This window comes from Fundulus heteroclitus, chromosome 15, assembly GCF_011125445.2.
Source record: "Fundulus heteroclitus isolate FHET01 chromosome 15, MU-UCD_Fhet_4.1, whole genome shotgun sequence".
Taxonomy (NCBI): Eukaryota; Metazoa; Chordata; class Actinopteri; order Cyprinodontiformes; family Fundulidae; genus Fundulus; species Fundulus heteroclitus.
The window spans coordinates 19,130,892-19,151,819 of NC_046375.1; the positions used below are offsets into that span (position 1 = coordinate 19,130,892).

At 39.2% G+C, this 20,928-nt stretch overlaps 1 protein-coding gene across 1 annotated transcript in view; it reads left to right on the forward strand.

Moving 5' to 3' along the window:
• Positions 1-11,945, forward strand: part of LOC105930578 (sodium/potassium transporting ATPase interacting 2) — a 140,759-nt gene extending 128,814 nt beyond the window's left edge. Inside the window, exons 6-7 of the mRNA XM_012868856.3 lie at positions 5,169-5,250; positions 10,411-11,945. Coding sequence (XP_012724310.1) covers positions 5,169-5,250; positions 10,411-10,420 — 92 coding nt within the window. The 3' untranslated portion in view covers positions 10,421-11,945. The remainder of the gene's footprint in view (positions 1-5,168; positions 5,251-10,410) is intronic.
• The last annotated feature ends 8,983 nt before the right edge of the window (positions 11,946-20,928 follow it).

Here is a 20,928-nt window from a genome sequence, read left to right on the forward strand (position 1 = left end):
GGGTTCAATAAAAACAAGGAATATATTCAGGTAGGTATGAAGGTTTTCATCATTTAATAGGACAATCAAAATTAGCTCTTTCTTTAGACGTGTAAGTATTAGAAAACCCACAAATGGGTAAATGTCATCTTGCTGCTTTTGTCCAATTTTGAATTCATGTCTACAGTTTTTCAAAAGGTAGAAATTGTAACGAGGTTTACACAAATACAAAAATACATTTACTGAGATAATGTACCATTAGGTACCATTAGATATAGTATTAATATTAGAAATGCAAGTTTATTTATTTAGTATGAAAGCTCTTCAAAGAACAGTTAAATATCCATGTGTGTAGTTTTTGTTCATGTGATGGTCCAACATTTAAGTCAAATTGGTCACACTCAGTTTTGCTTAGGACCAATAAGTAATTTACTGTAAAATCAACCTAAATCATATTAATTTATCACCTGGGATGGTAGTAGCATTCCCTATAAACAATAGATCCTATCCATCAACAATCTGTTTGTCAAGTTTTTCTCCTTTCAACCCTAGAGTGTAGCCCGTGTTTACTTCCTGGTTCCTGAGCCAATCATATGAAAGTTCCCAGGGTTACCAAAACAGAGTGCAGTATTTGGTATTTTATTTTGGCAAAAGAGCTGCAGCCTACGAACATGGAAGCCAGTAAGAGAAGCAGACCATAAATAGAACAAAATACAACATCATAGACCTGTCCCATGGAAGTAAGAATTCAGTTGAGTAAATGGTGGGTGTCTGTGAAAGACGTGTATATGTTGTTCCTATTTCAACCATTAGTTGTGATTATTACTTTTTATTCCTTTAAGCTTTTGATCAAGAAATCAGAAGTTTATAGTACAGTATAGTTTAAAAATTATCAATGGAAATCTAATTCTTTAACCCATGGAGGTCCGGATTTGGAGGCACACTCAAAACATTTTTTTAATATATATAATGTTCTTAAAACAAGTCAAAATGTGGCTAAGTGGTCTCCTGAGGGATCTCCTCCCAGACCTGGACTAACGCATCCACCAACTGCTGGACAGTCTATGGGATCTCATCTCTGTACAGCAAATAGGCTTAAATCGGAGGCAATCGGACTTTCGTTCAGTTCTTTCTGAAAATATTTGTACATCTATCCTGGAGTCTTTGTCACTTCTGGTGGCTTGCACTTAAGCGAGCCACCATCTCTTTGCCTAATAGCAGGCAGATTACCACTAGTGAGCACAAGGAGGGATGTGCAGCCCCCCAAACAAATGCCACCCCACACTATCACTGACCCGCTGCCAAACCAGTCATGCTAGAGGATGTTGCAGGCAGCAGAACGTCCTCCACGGCGTCTCCAGACTCTGTTACATCTGTCACATGTTCTCAGTGTGAACCTGCTTTCATCTGTGAAGAGCACAGGGCGGCAGTAGAGAATTTGCCAATCTTGGTGTTCTTCAGCAAATGCCAAACGTCCTGCATGGTGTTGAGCTTAAACGTAACCCCAACTTGTGGATGTCGGGCCCTCATAACACCCTCATGGAGTCTGTCTCTGATCGTTTGAGCAGACACATGCACATTTGTGGTCTGCTGGAGGTCATCTTGCAGAGCTCTGGCAGTGCTCCTCCTGTTCCTCTGACAAAACACGTCTGTTTTGTCAGAATCCATGATTTCATCTTTGAAAGAAGAAGGAGAATTCCTTTATTGTCCCATAATGGGGAACATCTTTGAGCACTTTTAGATGGGAAAGATGTATGCTTGCTGCTTACAACATTTTCATTTGATACCATGATTGGCTAAAACCAAAGTTTGTTAGGCAGGCTCTAAAAGTTCTAGCTCGGAAAGTTCTGCTGACTATACGTCATTTCCTCAAACTGAGAGGAGGCTCTGATTGATAATGTGTAGAATGGGTCAACCTGGCTTGCCAGGTTACACCTCACCTATATTTGGTTAAATGTCTCTTAGCAAGCTGCACCTCGACCGCACACGTTTCATTGCCATCAGCAGTCTTCTCGAATTACTCTGGAGGGATATTTGACCCCTCGTCTTATCAAAATTGTTAGTTAACTGTTAGTGGGGTCCTTCCACGGATCCAGCGTTTAAACAGGTTGTACAAACCTTTGATGGGGTTGAGGCAAAGGCTTTGGCAAAGTGATTGGTGTAAGCTTAATCTTATCCTGCTTTAACCATTCCAAAATCAGTTCTGAGGTGTCTTGGATCTTTGCACTGTTGGGACATCCAGTTGTTTCCAAGTTGCAAATCTCTTGGTGTTGCATTATTTCATCCCCTTTGAGCAAAGCAGCAGTGTACTAGTGGCAGGGAAACACTCCATGGTATGCTGATACCACCACCATGCTTGATGGCCTCATCTTGACACTGCTAAACCAAGTCTTCTCAATGTGGCTAAACAGCAGATTTTTCCCTAGTGGGTAGCTGAACCTTGGTCGCTCCTGGGTTGGTGACAGTTTGGGCTTTCTAACAGATATTTGCTCAAATATTTGAACAACTTGCATTACTCATTGATCTTGGAACCACTTCAGTCGAGTGAGAGTGGTGGCCTAGTGGTTAGGATGCTGGGTGTTTGCGTCCCGATTACAGCAGTCTGTATTTCTTACGCAGACTCAAAGTCTTTGGGGGTTGACCAGAGGATTATGTTTTTATTTTATCTGGCTGTATTGGACAGTATTATGAGATATGGAATGTCAATATTGTTTGGTAATCTCTCTCTGCAGTTAACGTCTAAATATCTGGTCGAGGGTCATAGGGAGGGCTGATTATTCCTCCCTGCAGTCGATTTACGAGGAGTCCTTTCTCAGGCTCACAGAGTCTGATCCCACTCATATCCTCTATTGACAATATGAATTGCTACCTTCTTGCAAACAGTATAGAGTGCCCATTTGCAAACTTAATAGATATAAATATTCATTCATCTCTACCTCAATCAGATTAATAAATAATGTAGGCATATAGTGTGTGGATATATGCAAGCTGCCTTGATAATTTGGTTTGCTGTGTTGGTTGTTGGTATATATGTAGTCTGGTGTATTTCTATTTTTTTATTGTACAGTACATGTTTTTGAGTCTGCACTGTGGTGATATGTGTAATATGTGTATTTGATTTGTATTTATTATATTTTAGGGTGGTAGTTTTTTAATTATGTTTTTTATTTTATATTTTTAGTGCATGTTGTCCAAGGAAGATGTCCCCTTTGGGAACAATAAAGTATAATCTAATCTACCAAACCTGCATAAATCTAAAATTGTTCTTGGATCTTTGCTGTGGACCATGGGCCTCTACAGATGTACTGGGCTTTCAGTGATTACTATAAAACTAATTCTGTTTGTCCTGGCAAATAAACACTATCTGCTTCAGTCAGTTATTATTAATAATGAGAAGTTAATAGAGCCTTTACTTGTTGATTTAAGAGGCATTTTTGAATCAATCAGCATCCCTTATTAAAGAATTTTGGTGAATTCATATGCTGTATGTGAGCCTGCATGTATAACCTTTCTAGGCACTCTAACGTCTAAAGAAGATTTTTTCCATCTCAATGTTTCAAAAGAATCTGGAAAAAAAACTTCTTAAGTTGAACACATCAACTTTGCTACTTTTATCTTTCTTATAAGTCTTTAAAAGGCATTCTGCAAGCCTCAAAATATACAGTTGAAAATGATTCATACCTCTTACAGATTTGGGTTTATGTAATGTTTTAATCTTACCCACATGTTTCTTTTGACTAGAAGTAGTATTATCATTTTGGAGTGGCCCAGCAGGAGTCCTGGCTTAAATCTTATAGAATCAAATGTAAAGATTAGGGTGATGGCAACTGGGTCTTCCAATCTAGACTTTTATCCTATCACCAGAGATAAATTGTGAAAATAACACTGGAAAAATCCAAAAGGCTTTAGAGCAATTTTTAGAGATCTTTCATTGTTGTAATGCCAATATAGTTTTTTTTTTCATTGAATATTGAAAAGGGTATGAATAATTTTCCAGACATCATTTTTCAACAAAAAAGTCAATCAAAACTTATGAGTATTTTATAGAATAAATTCTTGTACATTGTTTTATCTTTTGAAAGATGCCTAATTTCCTATCAGAAACACACATCCATGGTTTTAAATTATTTTTATCTTAATTGTTGATCGAATATAGTTTAGGTAGGATATATTGAAGCCTGGGCTGTTTCCTATGGGTGACTCGTAGCGCGACAATGCTAACACAATGGTCGTACATGGCTAGCTTTATTGATCGGAGCGCTTTAGACGTTCACGTTTTCAGATTACAGCTACTTTGAGTCAATGTAGGAGAAAATGCTGAATAGTTTAAATCATTCTTAACTCCACCTTGATGTTATGCAGCATTAGCTAAAAGCTATTTATTTTAAAACATGGGGAGCATACAAACCATTTTTGTGCAACTAACTGAACTTTTTTTTTAAAAATGCAAGTCTTAATTGCAATTAGTTTTAGTTATCTCAATATTCTGTAACGGTTTCCTTCCAAAATTGCCATTCAGTGCTTGTTTCTGTAATGAAAGCACCTCTCTATGCCTGGTGTATGCTGCAGCCTCCATTTTGAGGCTCGCTTTCCAGTTTTATTGCAGACCTGTGAAAAAAAAAAAAAAAATTACACCTTCTTTTCATCTCCGCAGTGACATGCAAATCCATATTGTACTTGATGTTATGAAACCTTGCTGAATAAATGAGAAAGTGTCCCGCTGATCAAGACAAGAAAGTACTCTTTTATGAGCTCCAAAATATCAAAGAAAAGGCAAATAAAGAGGAAAGACTTCCTCTTTTCAAAAGTCGGTGCGCTCTGCTTCAGACTGAGGAGAGCACCCACCTGCTGGCAGCTTCTCAGCTCAGGAGTCTGCGGCGCTATCCTAGATAATTTAGGAGTTAAGTGCACTCCCTGGGCATAAATATATGGCTGCATAATTCTCGCTCTCCCTCTTAAAAATGGAATTAGATTTGCATCAAAGTGTTTTTTATACAGTTGCAGCCAAATTTCCTCTGGAAGGCATTTAAAAGAGTTCGTGGTTTGGTTACAAGACGTACCAACTACACTTCTGTAGGTGTGTGAAGCGCGAAGAAATGATTCATCCATGGTGGGAGGTTAACAAATGTTCACCAATAAAATAGGCTTTCTCTAATTACCATTGTCTGTGCGTGTTTGTGTCTGTGCAGTTGACTTTATAGGCGGATTTGACTCCTATGGTTACCAGGGACCCCAGAAGACCTCCCACCTCCAGCTACAGCCCATGTACATGTGAGTACAGTTGAATTCTGCGTGTTTATCTGCATTTTTCTGTCACTTTTGGCTTTCTGAAACGTTACATCCATACAGATGGGGGTAAAATACCAAGCACTGGTCGGCTACATCAATAGAACCACCAGCTGATAAAGTGTATAACATTGATTTTCTTGTTTCAGTACAAAGTTCTGCTGTGAAACCTTGAGTGTTGGCATTCATTTGGGTGTTATTTTTGATAAATATCACCAACATAAAGGCTACTTCATGAGAAAGCATATGGCCATAGCAACAGCGCTCTGTAATAGCGGCCACCCGCTGCAGAACAATGCGCTCGGCCATGTCACAGAGACTGAATAGAAAGAACAAGAAAAGCCTTCAAACTCCACAGAATTGAATCTAATAAACTGTGTTATGTACTGGAACAACGCCGACCAATGGAGGCTCCTTATCTGGCAATTCAAGAACAAACACACTGTTTGTCGCTCACAGATATTAAGAACTAGTTCAAACATCGTTTTTTTTTTTTGTTGTTGTTGTTGTTGTTTTTTTACCATAAAGAGCTTGATATGCATGCACAATGTGTAAGTAGATAATCTCCATTGAGCTTTTCTAAATTGTGTCATGTTAAAACAACAAACATCAATTTTTTTATTTTTTTATCTGTTAGTCCAACATAAAAAAAAGCGTATAATTCAGAGGTAAAAGAAAAAGATATGTGTTCTCTGTTTTATAGAACAAAAATCTGAAACGGGTGCCTTGCCTTTGTACTTATCACCATGAGTCAATAAATGTTGAACCTTTCACTACAATTACAGCTGCAAGACTTCTGGGGTATGTCTCTACTAGTTTTGCACATTTAGAGACTGAACTCTAGCCCTTCCCTCTTTGAAAAACAGCTCAAGCTCCCATCAGACTGGATGGAGATCGCAAGTGTGCATCGATTTTCAAGTCTCGGCCCAGTATCTCGATCGCTTTCAGGTCTGGACTTTGATAGGGCAATTCTGTCCCATGGATTCACTCTTATCTAAATCATTCGATTGCATCTCTGGCCGCACAACCCAGTTTCAAGTATTTTGCAGTCTCTCATATGTTCTCTTTCAAGATTGCTTTACATGTAGCTCCATCTGCCTTTTAATAAACTTGGACCAGCTTTCCCGTCCCACTGCATGGTGCCGCCACCACCGTGTTCTGCGAGGTTTCATTTTGTTGTCACCTGACCAGAACACATTGATTCACATGTGCACAGGGCTGTTTCCCTACACAGCCCCTTTTGGCAAACTTTAATAGGCTGTGTTCTTGCCACTCTTTCCACATTTATTACACATTCATTACACATTTGTCCCAAGAGATTAAACTGAAGTTTGTGCTTTTAGCGCTGGTACTGTAGTCACTGAATACATCAGAAATCTAGTTTGTTTGTTTTTTTTTATAGAAAATTAAGAAATATGCTCAGGTTTTAACTCCACTATCCATCACCTGCTGAGTTTCAGCTTTTAGTTCATCTATATCACAGGTGTCAAACTCAAGGCCCGCGGGCTGAATCCGGCCCATCAAGGTAAATTATCCGGCCCTCAAGAGCCAAAAAAAAAGGCACTTCATGTCATAAAGTAGAGGCATATATCCTTTTAAAGTGTATAAAGTGGCTAAAACTGTGCCTCCTGTAAGTGTAACTCACCCCAATATCAACTTTTTTTGCAGATAAACTGTATAAACTGGGCCTAAGGTTGCTACATTTATGTTACCGTGCATTTTTTATACTTCTATCTGAACTGGAATGAAATTATGAAATGAAAAGTATCGTCTATACACGTGCAACCGGCCCTTTTAATGACTTCATGACGCCAAAGTGGCCCCATATAGAAATGAGTTTGACAGCCCTGATCTATATGTTTCATACATAAACTATGTATTAAGACATAAACACATTTGTCCAGCATGAGCGTAAGTGGCTTACATTTACCAGACCTTAGTCAGTGCTCTCAGTCACTTTAAATAAATGTGGCAGGTGTAATTAAACCTACCAAATCCTTAATTATTTTTGTCAGAACCTGCCTCTTGTGATTAGATCTTTACAATTGTACCAAGTCAGGTCAGAAGGATTATTGTCTTGCTGTTAATTAAATTTTGTTTCCCTTTCTTTTGTGCATTTATTTGAAATGTACAGTGTGGGTTCCGGGTTCCTTGAGGTGCTCCAGCCATTTGTAGGCCAGAGAGCCAAAATAAGTGGTCTCAAAAATGCATCTTGGTCCGGGCTGGCACGTCGTTGGCATCAATCTCAAAGTCTAACTCTGCCCTGCGGGAAGCGCTGAGCCACACAGATAAAGCTACTGCAATGTACCAAACAACGAGATGAAATAATGGTGATTTGGCTGATGTGCAGCAGACAGATTATCAATACCAGTTTGTATTAAACAAGGACCAGAGCAAATTAAAGGGAGATGCAGAGGCGTACGGATGGAAGCAGGCCGGGTAAAGCGAAAGAGGGGAAGAGAACGAGAGAAACGGAGTGATGGATGATACGTCGGACTAAACAAAGAAGAAAGCAATAAAGGACTATTCTGTAGTTTTATATGTCCCCAGTGGAAGCCATAACCCAGATCATAAATCACCAAGCCTCTAAATAATGCCTGCAAAACACAAGCACACCCCAGCTGTAGTGCAAATACAAATATCTGTGCACAAACAGCGCGCGCACGCTCATCACTGAGACACCCAGACACAGTATTTGTGCTGATCGACAGCTTTTGCTCATAAACATGTTAATCCACACGCATGCACACACACACACACACACACAAACCCTCCGATGCGCGCTCTTGTCCACAAACATCATCAATATGCTATCATTGTTCTCCAGCCGTCCTCCCCTCTGTTTGGTGTTTATGGGGTCTGGCCAGAGGGAGTAATAAAACAGCATCAACCGCCACCACCCAGAGGAATCTCTCTCTGCGCCGCAGACACGCTCAGACGCTCAACCAGGACACGTAAAGCCAATAAAACAACGTTCAGAATATCCCAAGCAATGGAAATATATTTTTTTTTATTCAAAAATCACTGGGGTTACCCCGCTTGTTAACCGCTGTTACGCGAGAAGAGGAAAGAACACATGACACCTGCAGTTGCACGTATAAATAATTCAATCCTCTTTGCAATTTAGGTTTGCACATCAGGTTTGGTCTCAGGCACTCCTGATGCAACCAGTCAAGGGCCTCCTTAGTTCAATAAGGTGAGCTTGAAGTAGAACACATAATACCTGGTCTGTTGAGGGTAAGAATTTAACGCATGTTCGAAATATAGCTAAAAAATTCAAATATGAGATCACTGATGTGCACAAACAGTAATATTTAGGTACCTAGCAATACTAATGCGTGAAAACAATCTTTTTACAGATAAGATTGCTTTGTATTTCTCCCCCTTTTACTCCATTCCCTTTTGGAGACGTTTTACAATGAAACAATATCATAAGCTTTGGGCATCTCACTGACCACAGTTTAATCCACCGTTTAAAAACAGAAGAGCAAGTCGTAACAGGAAACCTACTCCAACATGGCCATCCACCTAAACTCGGAGGAGCTCAATGGAGGGAAAGACATTAGTCCGAAGCAATCAGGAAACCTATGGTAGCTCTGGAGGAGCTGCAGAGATCCACTTACCTGACTCCGCCAGATAGATTTGCTCCGCATATCCATCTGGAAACCTTCCGTTGAAGTAATTTTGGGAAGGGGCGAAAATACTGGTTAGCTGATTGGCCTATGTTGGTGATAGACGGGCCAAATAAACCAATCAGATTCCTCGTCGCTCGTAACAGAGCGACGATGAAAACACAACCACAAGCCAAGCTACTCTTGCTGCTGCAGGTAAAGGCTCGTTAGCTCAGCAAAGAAATACTCTGTAATTCCGATAAAACTTGCTCGATAGCCACGCTAACGCTAGTTTCATCGGCTGAAGCCGCCATGTTCTTTAGACTGAACTGTCGCTCCTCGTTGCGTCACACCTCAACCCGCCTCAAAGCCAACGCTGATTGGACGTTCGTTTGGTGAACGGCTCCAAATTTTCTTTAACGGAAAGTAGCCAGACTGATCTGCGAGTGAAACCTTGAAAGCTCGCGAGATCAGGATGGTCTCACGAGGCTAGAGATCCACAGCTCAAGGGACAGAATCTGTCAACAACTATGGTATTAGGGCTGCTAACTGGCCTTTACAGAGTGGCAAAAGGTTAATGAAGAAATAAATATTTGAGGAGTTTGAATTCAAGTTTACCAGAATACCTAGAAGCCATGTAGGGGAATCAGGAAATATGTTTAAGGAGGAGCTCCGGGGCAGGTGAGACAAATGTTAAAGGTTTTATATGCAAAATGCCGTGTGGTAAAACTGAAGCCTGGAACAACATCCCCGCTGTGTAACACTGCGGTGGCAGCATCAAGCTGAGGGATGGGTTTCATCAGCAGAGGCAGGGGAAAGAAGATCGGTGAAAGATTTGGAAAACCTTGGATTATTTTATTTCCTCTTCAAAATTGGGTATTATTTTGTCTTGGTTTGTCAAGTTAAATACAAAAAAAAGACATGCAGTGTATTCTTCTGACTGGAAAACTGAGCTTTACTGCATTTTAAAATATAATTTTATCCTCTGAGCTTGCAGACCGCTATTATAAGACCATGCTAAATGCTGGTGTTAAAAAAAAAAAAGCATTTCTGTGAGGGTTTTTGTCTAAATTATTTTGTCAATCATAACAATGTGAGTGGCTCTTTTTTATGTTCTTCTGTTTAATTTTTTTAAAGGGAGAATCACTTGGGAGAGCGAGTGCACCCATGAGAGCGTTAGGATGTCTCTGGAGTGTTATTATCTCCCACAGAACACATGGGACAAGGGCTTCTGATGTTCTCTTCAAGCAACATTCTGCTGTTAATCTTATTTGTCAGAGCAAATTACTTACTCAAGGATAATACTGAGCAAAATGAGTTGTCTAGCATTTCATCATAAACCTGTTAGCCTTCTGTCTTTTCAATTCTACTGAGTATTTCTGCTTTACAGGCCTCAGAGTTCCCAGTATTTGATAATATCTCAAGTGTGCTGATATGAAGCTTAAGCAACTGAATGTGTGTTATACATGTGTATTTATGGCTACTATAAGTAATTATGTTGCTCTGTTCTCTTTCTTTTTTTTTTTTGTTGAAGGTCAAAATAAGCCCAGAAGCTACTCCGGAGGAGCTGCCTTACCAGTGATCACCGCTTAGAGCCCTGCGTTTACCACTCCAACTCTCTTCTAACAAACAGAGACAGACCTGTAGACAGAGGATAGATCACACTTACCGTTTCTAGCTCCAGATACCCTGAAATGCTCAATCAGATGGCATCCTCTGGCTCGGTTTGTCCGCCGATGGACTCTCTGATGAAATACTGGCATCATGTGGCCAAGAGTGGTAACCGCAGCATCTGTCAGCCACACCGATTTCATGTTTTTGAAGCCCAGTCAGGAGCTAATATTATGATTTGCCTCCTGTTTTTTTGTTTTTTGTTTTTTTTGTTCTCCCCTGAATGGATAGCTGTGAGGGAAGACCGAGGGGGATGCAATAAGGTTGACTTTCCTCAGGCTGTCTGAAAGAATTTAAAATCCTGCTGTCAAATGTCAAATCTGAGCCCACTAACTTCAAGATACCGTAACAGAATGATCCGGCTCAAGACTCCTTGAGTGCTTTCACGCAGATACGCCTGACCAAAGATGTTAAAGTAACAAAACTCAAACTAAAAAAAATCAGCCACTCCTAAAACCTAGCCGAGCTTTTTTCGGCTCTTGGTGCCTGACAGTTTACTCACCAGACTTCCAACCAGGAACCTGTGAAGGGGACGACTGATTGAGAAATGTTGGACATTGCTTTTCTAAAACCTACTTTTCCTGCTGCATTTTAGGATCCGGTCACGACAGCGGAAAGCGATTCCTCGAAGGGAAGCCCGGGGACGCTCATAAACCTGGGGTTTTATGAATGTTAACTAACAGCGGGATACGACGACTTACAGGCTCTCAGCTCACACATGCATGTGAACGAGATAACATGCATGCACACAGGTCCTTCTTACTAATGTGAATCTTAAACAATGTTTACAAAAGTAATGTCTCGTCGACAAAAAGGCTGGGCAGGGATGGACAGAGGTGACCCCCCTTACCTTTTTAGCTGCAGCTTTTTGAGACGCCTAAATATTTTGTCTTCCACTCAAGACAGCCGCGGAGAGGTCGACAGTCAGAGCAGAGCTCCTCCGACCCCTACGCCGTCATATCTACAGCCCCTTGCAAAAGTTTCAGTAAGTCTTCAGCGTGTTTCGAAGAAGATTTGATGTGATAGACAAACACAAAGTAGTTTTGTGACTCTGGAGGAGCAGCAGAGTTTGGCAGCTCAGGTGGTACAATCCTTTGACAGGGTAGCTATTAGCTGTGCATTACAGAACTGTGGGAAATTTGACAATATTACGTAAATAGATGGATCTTTACAGCGTTAATTGGCAATGCTTCGATCCCGCTTTAATCAGCGCTACGCCAAACATCTGAACCACAATGAGATAAGCCGTTATAGTGACTCCACAAGAACAACTCATCTCAATGAACATACCAGCCCTCTGGATAAACAGCATGCACTGAAAAAAATAGACCTAAAAATAAGTAAAATGTTCTTAAAATTAGTGTTTTTGTCCTAGATTTGAGCAGGTAAATAAGACCATCTGCCAATGGAATGAGTATCTTGACCCCTAAAATAAGATAATTAGACTTCCTGCACTTGGAATAAGATGATGGAGATAGATTGTTCCTATTTTAAGTGCAAAAATCTTATTCCATTGTCAGATAATCTTATTTACCCGCTCAAATCAAGGACAGATGCACTCATTTTAAGAAACTTTTACTTATTTTTAGTTCCGTTTTTGCAGTGTGGTTGCAGCATCACACTCTAAGGATGTATCCTTGCGTAGCCTTGTCCCCTCTCTTCACAGTTTGCTTTGTGTTGGTCTATCACAGGTAAAATGTGTTGAAACGTAGGGCTGTAGCATGAAGAAAATGGTCAAGAGTTCACTTTTTGCAAGGCACTGCATTATCAGGTGCAAATGAACTTCTTTTTTTTTGTTGCAAGTTTTATGACGAAAACCCAGTCAGCTGGCAGAAAGGAATTGTTGGAAGCAACTTAACTCTGCTGCGGCTAAAGCTTCTACACATCCCCAGTGGAAAAGACAATCACAGCCAGCTTCAGTCTCGACCTGACCTGAATCTTTGGAAAACTCTTGGAAAACATACACAGTTCAAAAAATAAAAACCGTTTGTTTTATTATTTTTTGCTGTTGGTTTTATTTTTAATGCCTCATTTGACTACCGGTGAAGCCATGACTTTGGGAGAAACAGCAGAGGCTGAATCCTGAACAAGAGTGTGCAGACTAAATCTAAACCCCCTTTGTGGGTTAGACAGGAGACGTAGAAGCCCCTTCTGTCACCTCACAGCTCAAACACTTCAAGATGAAAGTGCCAACTCATCCCGCTCATGAGCCGCAGACCGGGACCAAAAAACAAGAAGAAAAAGGCGAAGTAACAAATATCCAGACATACCACAGTATTTTTTTTTTTTTGTCCTCTGCCTTTGTTTGGAAAAACAACTAAAGTCTTACACCTTTCGATTAACTGGACCAAAAGTTCGAGGCCTTTTTGCTGAAGACGCCCTCCCTCTCTACGTAAGGAAGGACTCCTTCTCTGGATCGATCCGCAGTTCTCTTCAGCAGTTTACCTGTTTTGTAACAAAACTTTGTGGTTTACGTTCAGAGTCGCTCCGCCTGGAGGACGCCGATGGCATTTTTGTGTGTTTGCATGAGGTGTTTCCAAACTGTCTCATATTTAATCTCATGCCTCGTGTGATTAACTAGCTTCGTAAAAACAAGCAAAAAAAAAAAAAAAAAAAAGAGGGTGGGGGGGGGGGGCTATTTGGTTTGTTGGATGCTCCTCAAGACTCTTCGAAGGGTCCTAAATGTGAACTTTGTGCTTTTTCTTGTTGTTTTCTATAAATAAGAGTCTGCAGAGTTTAGGAGAATGTAGGTACCGCGGTGTAAAATGATGACCTGTGACTTTAGACGTTTTTTTATTTTTATTTTTTATTCACGTGTGGCAGTGTTTACTGTTTTTTCTAGTTGACTATTAATGTATGATGTTGTGTATAAGTGGGAAAACTAGGTTTTATTTCTTCTAACTGTACAAACTATATGAAACGAGAAAGTTAGAGAAGAATAGGCTGAATAACAAACCTGCAGAATTCATTACCGTACCAACGTCAACACATTACTTTGAACTGAAAATGTCTTCTGAGGAAATGTTTTTCTTGCAAAATTCCAAATGGATTTTTCTTTTTTTTTTTCATTAAAGCAATTAACTTCTCTGCTTATTTGCCTCTGAAGGAGACGATTCATTTAAAATCAACTGACACTGTGGAACAAATATCAATCGCAGCATTTTAACAAGAAAACAAACCTTCGACGAGTCAGAAAGGCAAATAAAAAAAAATGTGAGAGTGTGTCTGTGTGTGTGTGTGTGTGCACTTTGTTTTCTTAGTTGTGGCAAACTGTACAACACTTAACCCAGACCCAATAGAAGCCCATCTGGACTAGACTAATGCTAAGCAACAATTTCAACCGGAGGCAGAGCTCCCTGTGGGTCCCTGAACAACAGTAACTGGAATAATAATTAAAGAGTTGGTGTAGATCTGAATCTATTTCCTGCCATAGAGAGACCAACAGCACCGTCCACATTTATTGGCGTCTACCCATAAAAGTGTGTGGAAAGCCTTGGAGTAAATACATCTTTTATTGCAGTAATATAATCCCACACTGAAAAGTCCAATATTTGACTTTAGTGCATTTATTCAGTGGGGGGAAAACATACCACATCAAGACGTGATGGTTTTTAACAAAATCACGTTGCCACAGTTAGGGACGTGCCTAATATAAATAAATAAATAAATTCAGGAATGTTTTAGGTTTATAAACACAAACTGTGGCATCTCTGCATTTAGGACCAGTGGGGCCTGGCCCCACCAGATGTCACTGTGGACCTCTATGTTCACAATAATCTGTGGGACAGGATCGATCTTTATAGAGCAATATTGTAAAAAGACAGATTCCCTTACCAATAAAATTCTGTAATAAACATCTGTGTCTATATATCCAAGTCTGCCAGAAAACTGACAAGCTCAGTAGGCTCTTGAGGTGTCTTGATATTGAGGCCGGCCCACCAACGTTTGTTTAAATAAACATCTGAAATCGCAGTGCGCATGCCCCACACACTCTCAGTAGACAGCCGTGGGGCACAAATCCTCTGGCCCCAAGCTCGGCTCGTCCAATCAAAATGCTTGAATTGCACCTGCATTGCCGGATAATGTGCGACCATCTAGGCAAGGCAAGGCAAAATGATTTGTATTGCACATTACAGTTTAAGGGCAATGCAAAGTGCTTTACATGATTAAAACATTGTAAAATAAAAACAGAATAAAAGTAGATAAAAAATGGAATGGAATGAAATGTAGGAAAATGTAAACAAAATAAAACACAGGAAAATTTAACTAAAAGCAAATATAAATCTAGTGTTGGTTGACCTTGCTGGCTCATTAAGGATCCATGTGAATCTTTTCTGTTCAACAAATGAACATTATGAGTGAATCTTTACTTGTAATTTATGTATAAAAATTGAATTACATTTAGCTGATATAAAATGGATTTTCTAGTGTGCTGGTTTATGCTACTTTCTCTCTTTTATTTGATAAAATGTATCAAAGTCAGGTTGCACGCATCCCAAATTTTTTTTTTCTGCTAATAGGTGTTGAGTTTGTGTGCCCCACTTAACTTCTCAAATTCTTTAAGCTGACCAGACTCAAGTAGCATTTCCCAAAAAGAACATCATTGTAAACCCTAATAAGTTACCAGAACGGAGCTTTTGAAGCAATCAGTTACTTATAATCACAAATTCCAGAAATGAAAACATCTCATTAAGTCCCACTTCCACATTTTGATTCCAGTTGAATTAAAATTGTTCATTGGGTCAACACGAAATGTTAGTACCACCATTAAAAGTTTTTAAGTTTTCTGTTGTCATAGTTTTAAGGTTGTGTGAGATAATTTCTCCGTAGGCTCCCTCTGTTGCTCAGTAGCTCTGCAGAGAGGAGTGTACACTCAACTTGAGATCATGCAACTGGTTTTATCGTATGCAAATGGTGTTTCCACCTGTGATCCGTCTTTGTCGCGTCGGTCCTGACAGCTCTGCTGGGTGTGGTCTGAGTTTTAGGGTTAGGCAGTTAGGATCTGAATCTTGGGAATGGTGTATTTCTAGGTTTAACTGGGGAAGGTGGGTCTGCTTGGCAAACCTTCCTAAGTTTTAATCAGGGTTATTGAAATCCAGTCAAACCAAAATTCTTAATTGATTATCTCTCCTTAAAGTTATTTTAACAATAACAATCTAATAATAGTCTGTTCATGAAGCACACTTTAAGTTGACTCACAGACCGATACGGTACTGTTGAAACATTAATAAGTTAAATTATTTTTCGTTTATAATTACTTATGTTAAGTTGTTCTTTATTACGTTCTTTAGCTTATGCTTAATTAAAACACAAATAGTTCAGATCAATACAAAAGTGTGAGTTAAATGGACTAAAAAAACACAAGTACACTAAAAATTCATTTCAGCTAGTAGAAATGTTTAAGAATATATATATATATATTATATTATATATACTGCTCAAAAAATAAAGGGTCTACTTGGCATTACATTGTGTTCTTTAACTGTTGCCTTTATTTTGAGCAGTATATATATATATATATATATATATATATATATATATATATATATATATATATATATATATATATATATATATATATATATATATTGTTTTTTGACCTTTTTGGATTTACGGTGCCCTGGACGACTGAGAATCTTCACCAGCAAGTTGGCAAATACTTTTCGCATTTGAGGAGTGTTTAGAGAGGTTCACTAAGGAATCTACAACTAGATTACCTGAGGTCTGAATATGGATTATTTCTCTTAGCCACTCACCAAAACGGCAAGGCCAAGAGAACATGTCGGTTCATCAAAGTATAAAATATACATACAGTCAGAGCAATTAGTATTAAGTTTAAAATAACAGACACATATCAAACAAGGCTGGCCCAGAACCAATATTATGTTGCACTAATGAAACCTGACGATGGTAAGGGGAGGTGAACCAAAGCTCCAAAGCTGACTGTGGGGAACTGCAGCAAATTTTCCCAGGTGAGTTTAGGCTTTTCGCCATAAAACATTAATTTATTTTTCCCGGTGGCGCCCATAAATCAGGAGGATGCTGCGAGGCCTCGTCAATAAACTTTTCTTACAAAGTTCTGATGGAAATCCCTCTGTTTCCTAATATTCTCTCAAAAGGGAAGCTGACGTGTTTGCTTTAACTTAATGGATTTAGCACACTTAGGTGTCTTTCAGTATTTTGGTTCTGGGTTGATTTGTTACAGTTCGCCACAAACCATAACCATGTGTGTTAGCTCCTCTTTTGATGCTGGTTTTCCCACAGGTGACTGTATATAAGCTAGACAGCTGGGATTAAAGTAGCGTGTGGAGAAGAAAGGTCTGCTGTGTCCTCTGTTCTCTGTGTAGAGCCTCATGATGCACTGCTTGGAAACCTGAAGACCACAACTAAAAGCAGTAGCCAGATCCTTCATAGAGTTAGTATTGCTGCTGTTTCCCAAAATGTTCCGACAACCCAGGGTCCTCACATGCTTATATAGTGTACAGGGGTTATTTAAAACACTTAAGTCTCTTAGAATAGTGTTAATGTGGAAAACCTGAAACTCTAATGTTCAGTTTTGTCCTGCATTAAATCTTTCCCTTGTTTTATGTGGGACAAAAATAAAAATAAAATCTATAGATTTTCTTCCCTAATGTGCTGCTTTGTACACTACATTACTAACTTGGCACGGCTGGGACCTGTGACATTAACAAAGAAACCTATTTCTAAGCCCAATTCAAGAAACAGCCCAGTTAGATTTTGTGTCTGATTTTTATTTATTTTTTAATTGTGCCAACAGCGGGAGTATAATATGTGTCCATAGTCCATTCAAGCTACTTTCATTCCACAGCATTCCAGTATTTGTCTGTTAAAGTGAGATAGGTGCATTTTAAGTTAAAGGAGTGTTTATTTTTTTTTTTACACTAGGATGATGCAATAGAAAGCAACAACCTGTTATTGTGCTGGATTGGTTCAACCAGCATCCTTGCTCGTCTTTGCAGCACCCTGCATGTTCTCGAAGTTGAACTATTTTTAATACTAAGTCGTACGCCACTGTAAATCTGATTTATAGTGACAGGTGCCAAGGTATCGCTCCCACTTTTTTTTGGAGATGCAAACTGCTGTACTGTGCAACCTTGTGCGCATCTCAGTAATGAAGACAAACGAGGCGAAGAGCAGTTTTTTTCTTTTTCTTTCTCATGACTGCAAACCAATCCATTACAGTACAAAAAGACATGCTACACAGACACTATAAACTGCACAGTAACCCAGAGACGCATTCATGCCAGCTGTGCAGACTTTGTTGTGTTTGTGTTTATGCATTTGACGGATGCTTTTATCCAAAGCGACCTAAAAATGAGGATGTGACTGTGCAGTTAACATCAAAGCAAACAATAAGCTGCTTAGAAGCAAGACCCACGGTCATGTTCTGTCAGAGTTGACAGGGGTGAGCGTGCAGAAAAGTAGCGCAAGCATGGAGGGAAGTGCAGAAAGAGAGAGGGGGTAGGTGCTTTCACTGCTGGTTGCAAATGCATGAGGAGCATATTAGAATGAGACTACTTATGTATATGTAGAACAAAGTCAGTAAACAAATAAACCTCATGAATACTTATGTAAGTAAACATACATTGAGAATTAACAATGAATAAAGAAAGAATTAATGCTAATTAATTAAAGTAAAATTAAATTAAAGTAAAACGCTAATGTATATGGTATTATTGACGGGAGCATGCATGAAGAACCAGATTTAAGCTGTTATTAGGGGCTGCATTAAAAGAGTTTGTGATTTAAATAACAATCCAATACGAAAATGCTCTGTAGGAAAGTTTGAATAAATAAATAGATGATGATCATGATGATGAAAGAAGCTGCAATGATGTAAAAAACAAAAAACGTATTTAGCCCATAAGAGATTTTTTTTTTCACGCTTTTGCTTATTGTCACTCTAAAATGTTTCAGATCATCCAACTGATGTTAATATCAGACAAAGATAATCGGAGCAAAGACAAAATACAGTTTTCAAATTAGAACTTTTTTTTTAATTAAGGTCAAAAAGCCCTATCCAAATCAACCTGTCCCTATGTGAAAACACAATGGCTACATTGTTAAATCATCGATTAACTGGGATTCAGCAGTTGTGAAAGCTGGATTCTATTTCACAAGCCATCACTCTCCCCCCCCCCCCCCCCCCCCCCCCCCTCGACCTGTAGGATAAGGCAATCCCTTTCACAGAACTTGTCTGTCAGCATGGAGTAGGCTAAAATATCTCAAAAAGCGACACGCCATGCCCCTATATAAAGAAATTGAGCAATAAAAACAAAAATAATTTGTTAATATTATATTGACCTATGCTAGATGATATTGATGATGATGATGATGATGATGATGATGAATGACAGTGATAATCCATGATGAAAACATTGTAATTCGTAACAAAAAAGAATATTAATGACGACATATCATAGGCTAGATTTTTTTTCCTCACCCATGAAACTGCAAATAATCAACGTCCAAAACCTTAACCATGCATTTAGTAAGTAAATTTTACCTGCCCCATGTTGCCTAATTGTAAAAGGCCCTATGTTTTATCTAATGTCACACATTATATAAGGCATATTGACTTTTTAAAGCTGTCCATGTAAACATTTAATCATAAACATTTCTTTTAAATATCCAGTGTAGAGTGTGGATCTCTCAACATATGTGCAAGAGGAAAAACAGAAATTGATTTGAAGAGAAAGTGACAGGGAAAAATGCACTCAAATGCCATGCATAAAGCAAAGTCAGTGTGCTTAACTATATTTAGTTTAGTTTGTCTGGCACAGACTTGAGGAGGAGTCAGGCTGACCTTATCCGGTCATCAGCAGCCCTGGACAGTCAGGGTCTTCCTGATAAAAAGTTCCAGCGTCTCGAGTCAGAAATGTAAACAGTGCAGGTTTCCCAAGACAAGGAAATCACTGGCAGCATGGAGTATGCTTTATGTAACTACAGTGCGCAATGAAAAAAGATCCCAGAGTTAAACTGACTTTGCTAATTCATCTTGCTCAAGCTTCATGTGATGCTAACAGTTTGATAAAACACCGTTGTTTATTAAAACACAATGCCAGCATGTCATTTAAAGGTTCAAAAGTAATGATTGAATTTTGAAAAAGGAAAAGGCTGAGGAAACTCTATGCTATTTTTAGCGGCAGAACACCAAAATTGCATTAGAAATGTGAAAACATGATGGACTACTGCATGTGTAGTACAGTGAAGCATGTATGTAAGGTTACTTTTCATTTGATGCTGTGCAGATGCTCTGTCTGTGCTCATGAAGAGTCACATTGAACTGGTTTAGTGGCTGACATGAAAGTTGAGTTGGACTTATTCTCTCATAAGTTCAGCTACTACCTATCTGAACACTTGAGGGTCCTCACAGTCCGTTTAGTAATGAACTTTTATCTAAATCAGGGGTATCCAAAGTATTGTCCAGGGGCCATTTGCAGCCTTCTGAATGATTGTGTGGCTCTCAACCACTGATCTAGAATGAAGCAACACTTACCTGCAAGCACAGGTGGTTGGTGCACATGGATCCTTTTATTCTCTCTTTGGGTGACATTTTCAGGCAAATTAAATCTTCTCAAAATAAAAAGAAATACTGGGTACAATCAAATTTTTTTTTTAATTTGTTAACCAGAAATATGCATTGATCTTAATTTCATAGTTAATGAAAGCACCCTGCAAGTCTTACTCGAAGGCACACTTGGGGGACCTTCCACCACAGATTAACACAGCAAGCGCTTTTACATGAAAGGGGGACCCATGTCCCATTGTTGGTGCTGAACTTGGAATCTTAAAATAAATCTTCTAGCCCACAAAGGACAGCAATCAACCCAAAGAATCAGGAAACTGTGCGCCTGTCCATTAGAAACAGTCATGACAGAACCTTTGTTTGGGATCTACAATGATTTACAGATCCCTCTTCTACAATAGTCTATTTTGTCCGTTTTGAATGAAATCTAAAATAGATTAGAATAGGCACAATATATATACTTCAGCTCAATGGTTTTGGACCTCATGGCAAAGTTTGGAGACCACAGAGTGAAGTGAAGCTTTCAGATAAAGATGAAATCCATTCACATGGACTGAATGTGCCTTGTGCTGTGCTGATCAGAGCACATGTGAAGCACGAGTGGAGTTTGTGCTGTGGTCATAGGTAAAATTTGCTTAATTTGATTCCAGTGCACTGACACACACAGGACACTGCATACAGTGCATGCCGCTTTTAGTCTGAAAGCATCATAAGATGGTCAGGCAGTCATCAAGTGTGGAAAAAGGAAAATAAGGAGAGGGGACACCAGCATAAAGGGTCACCTTTAGTCTGTCCATACTCAGAGTAACAGAGATTTTACACCCTTCATCC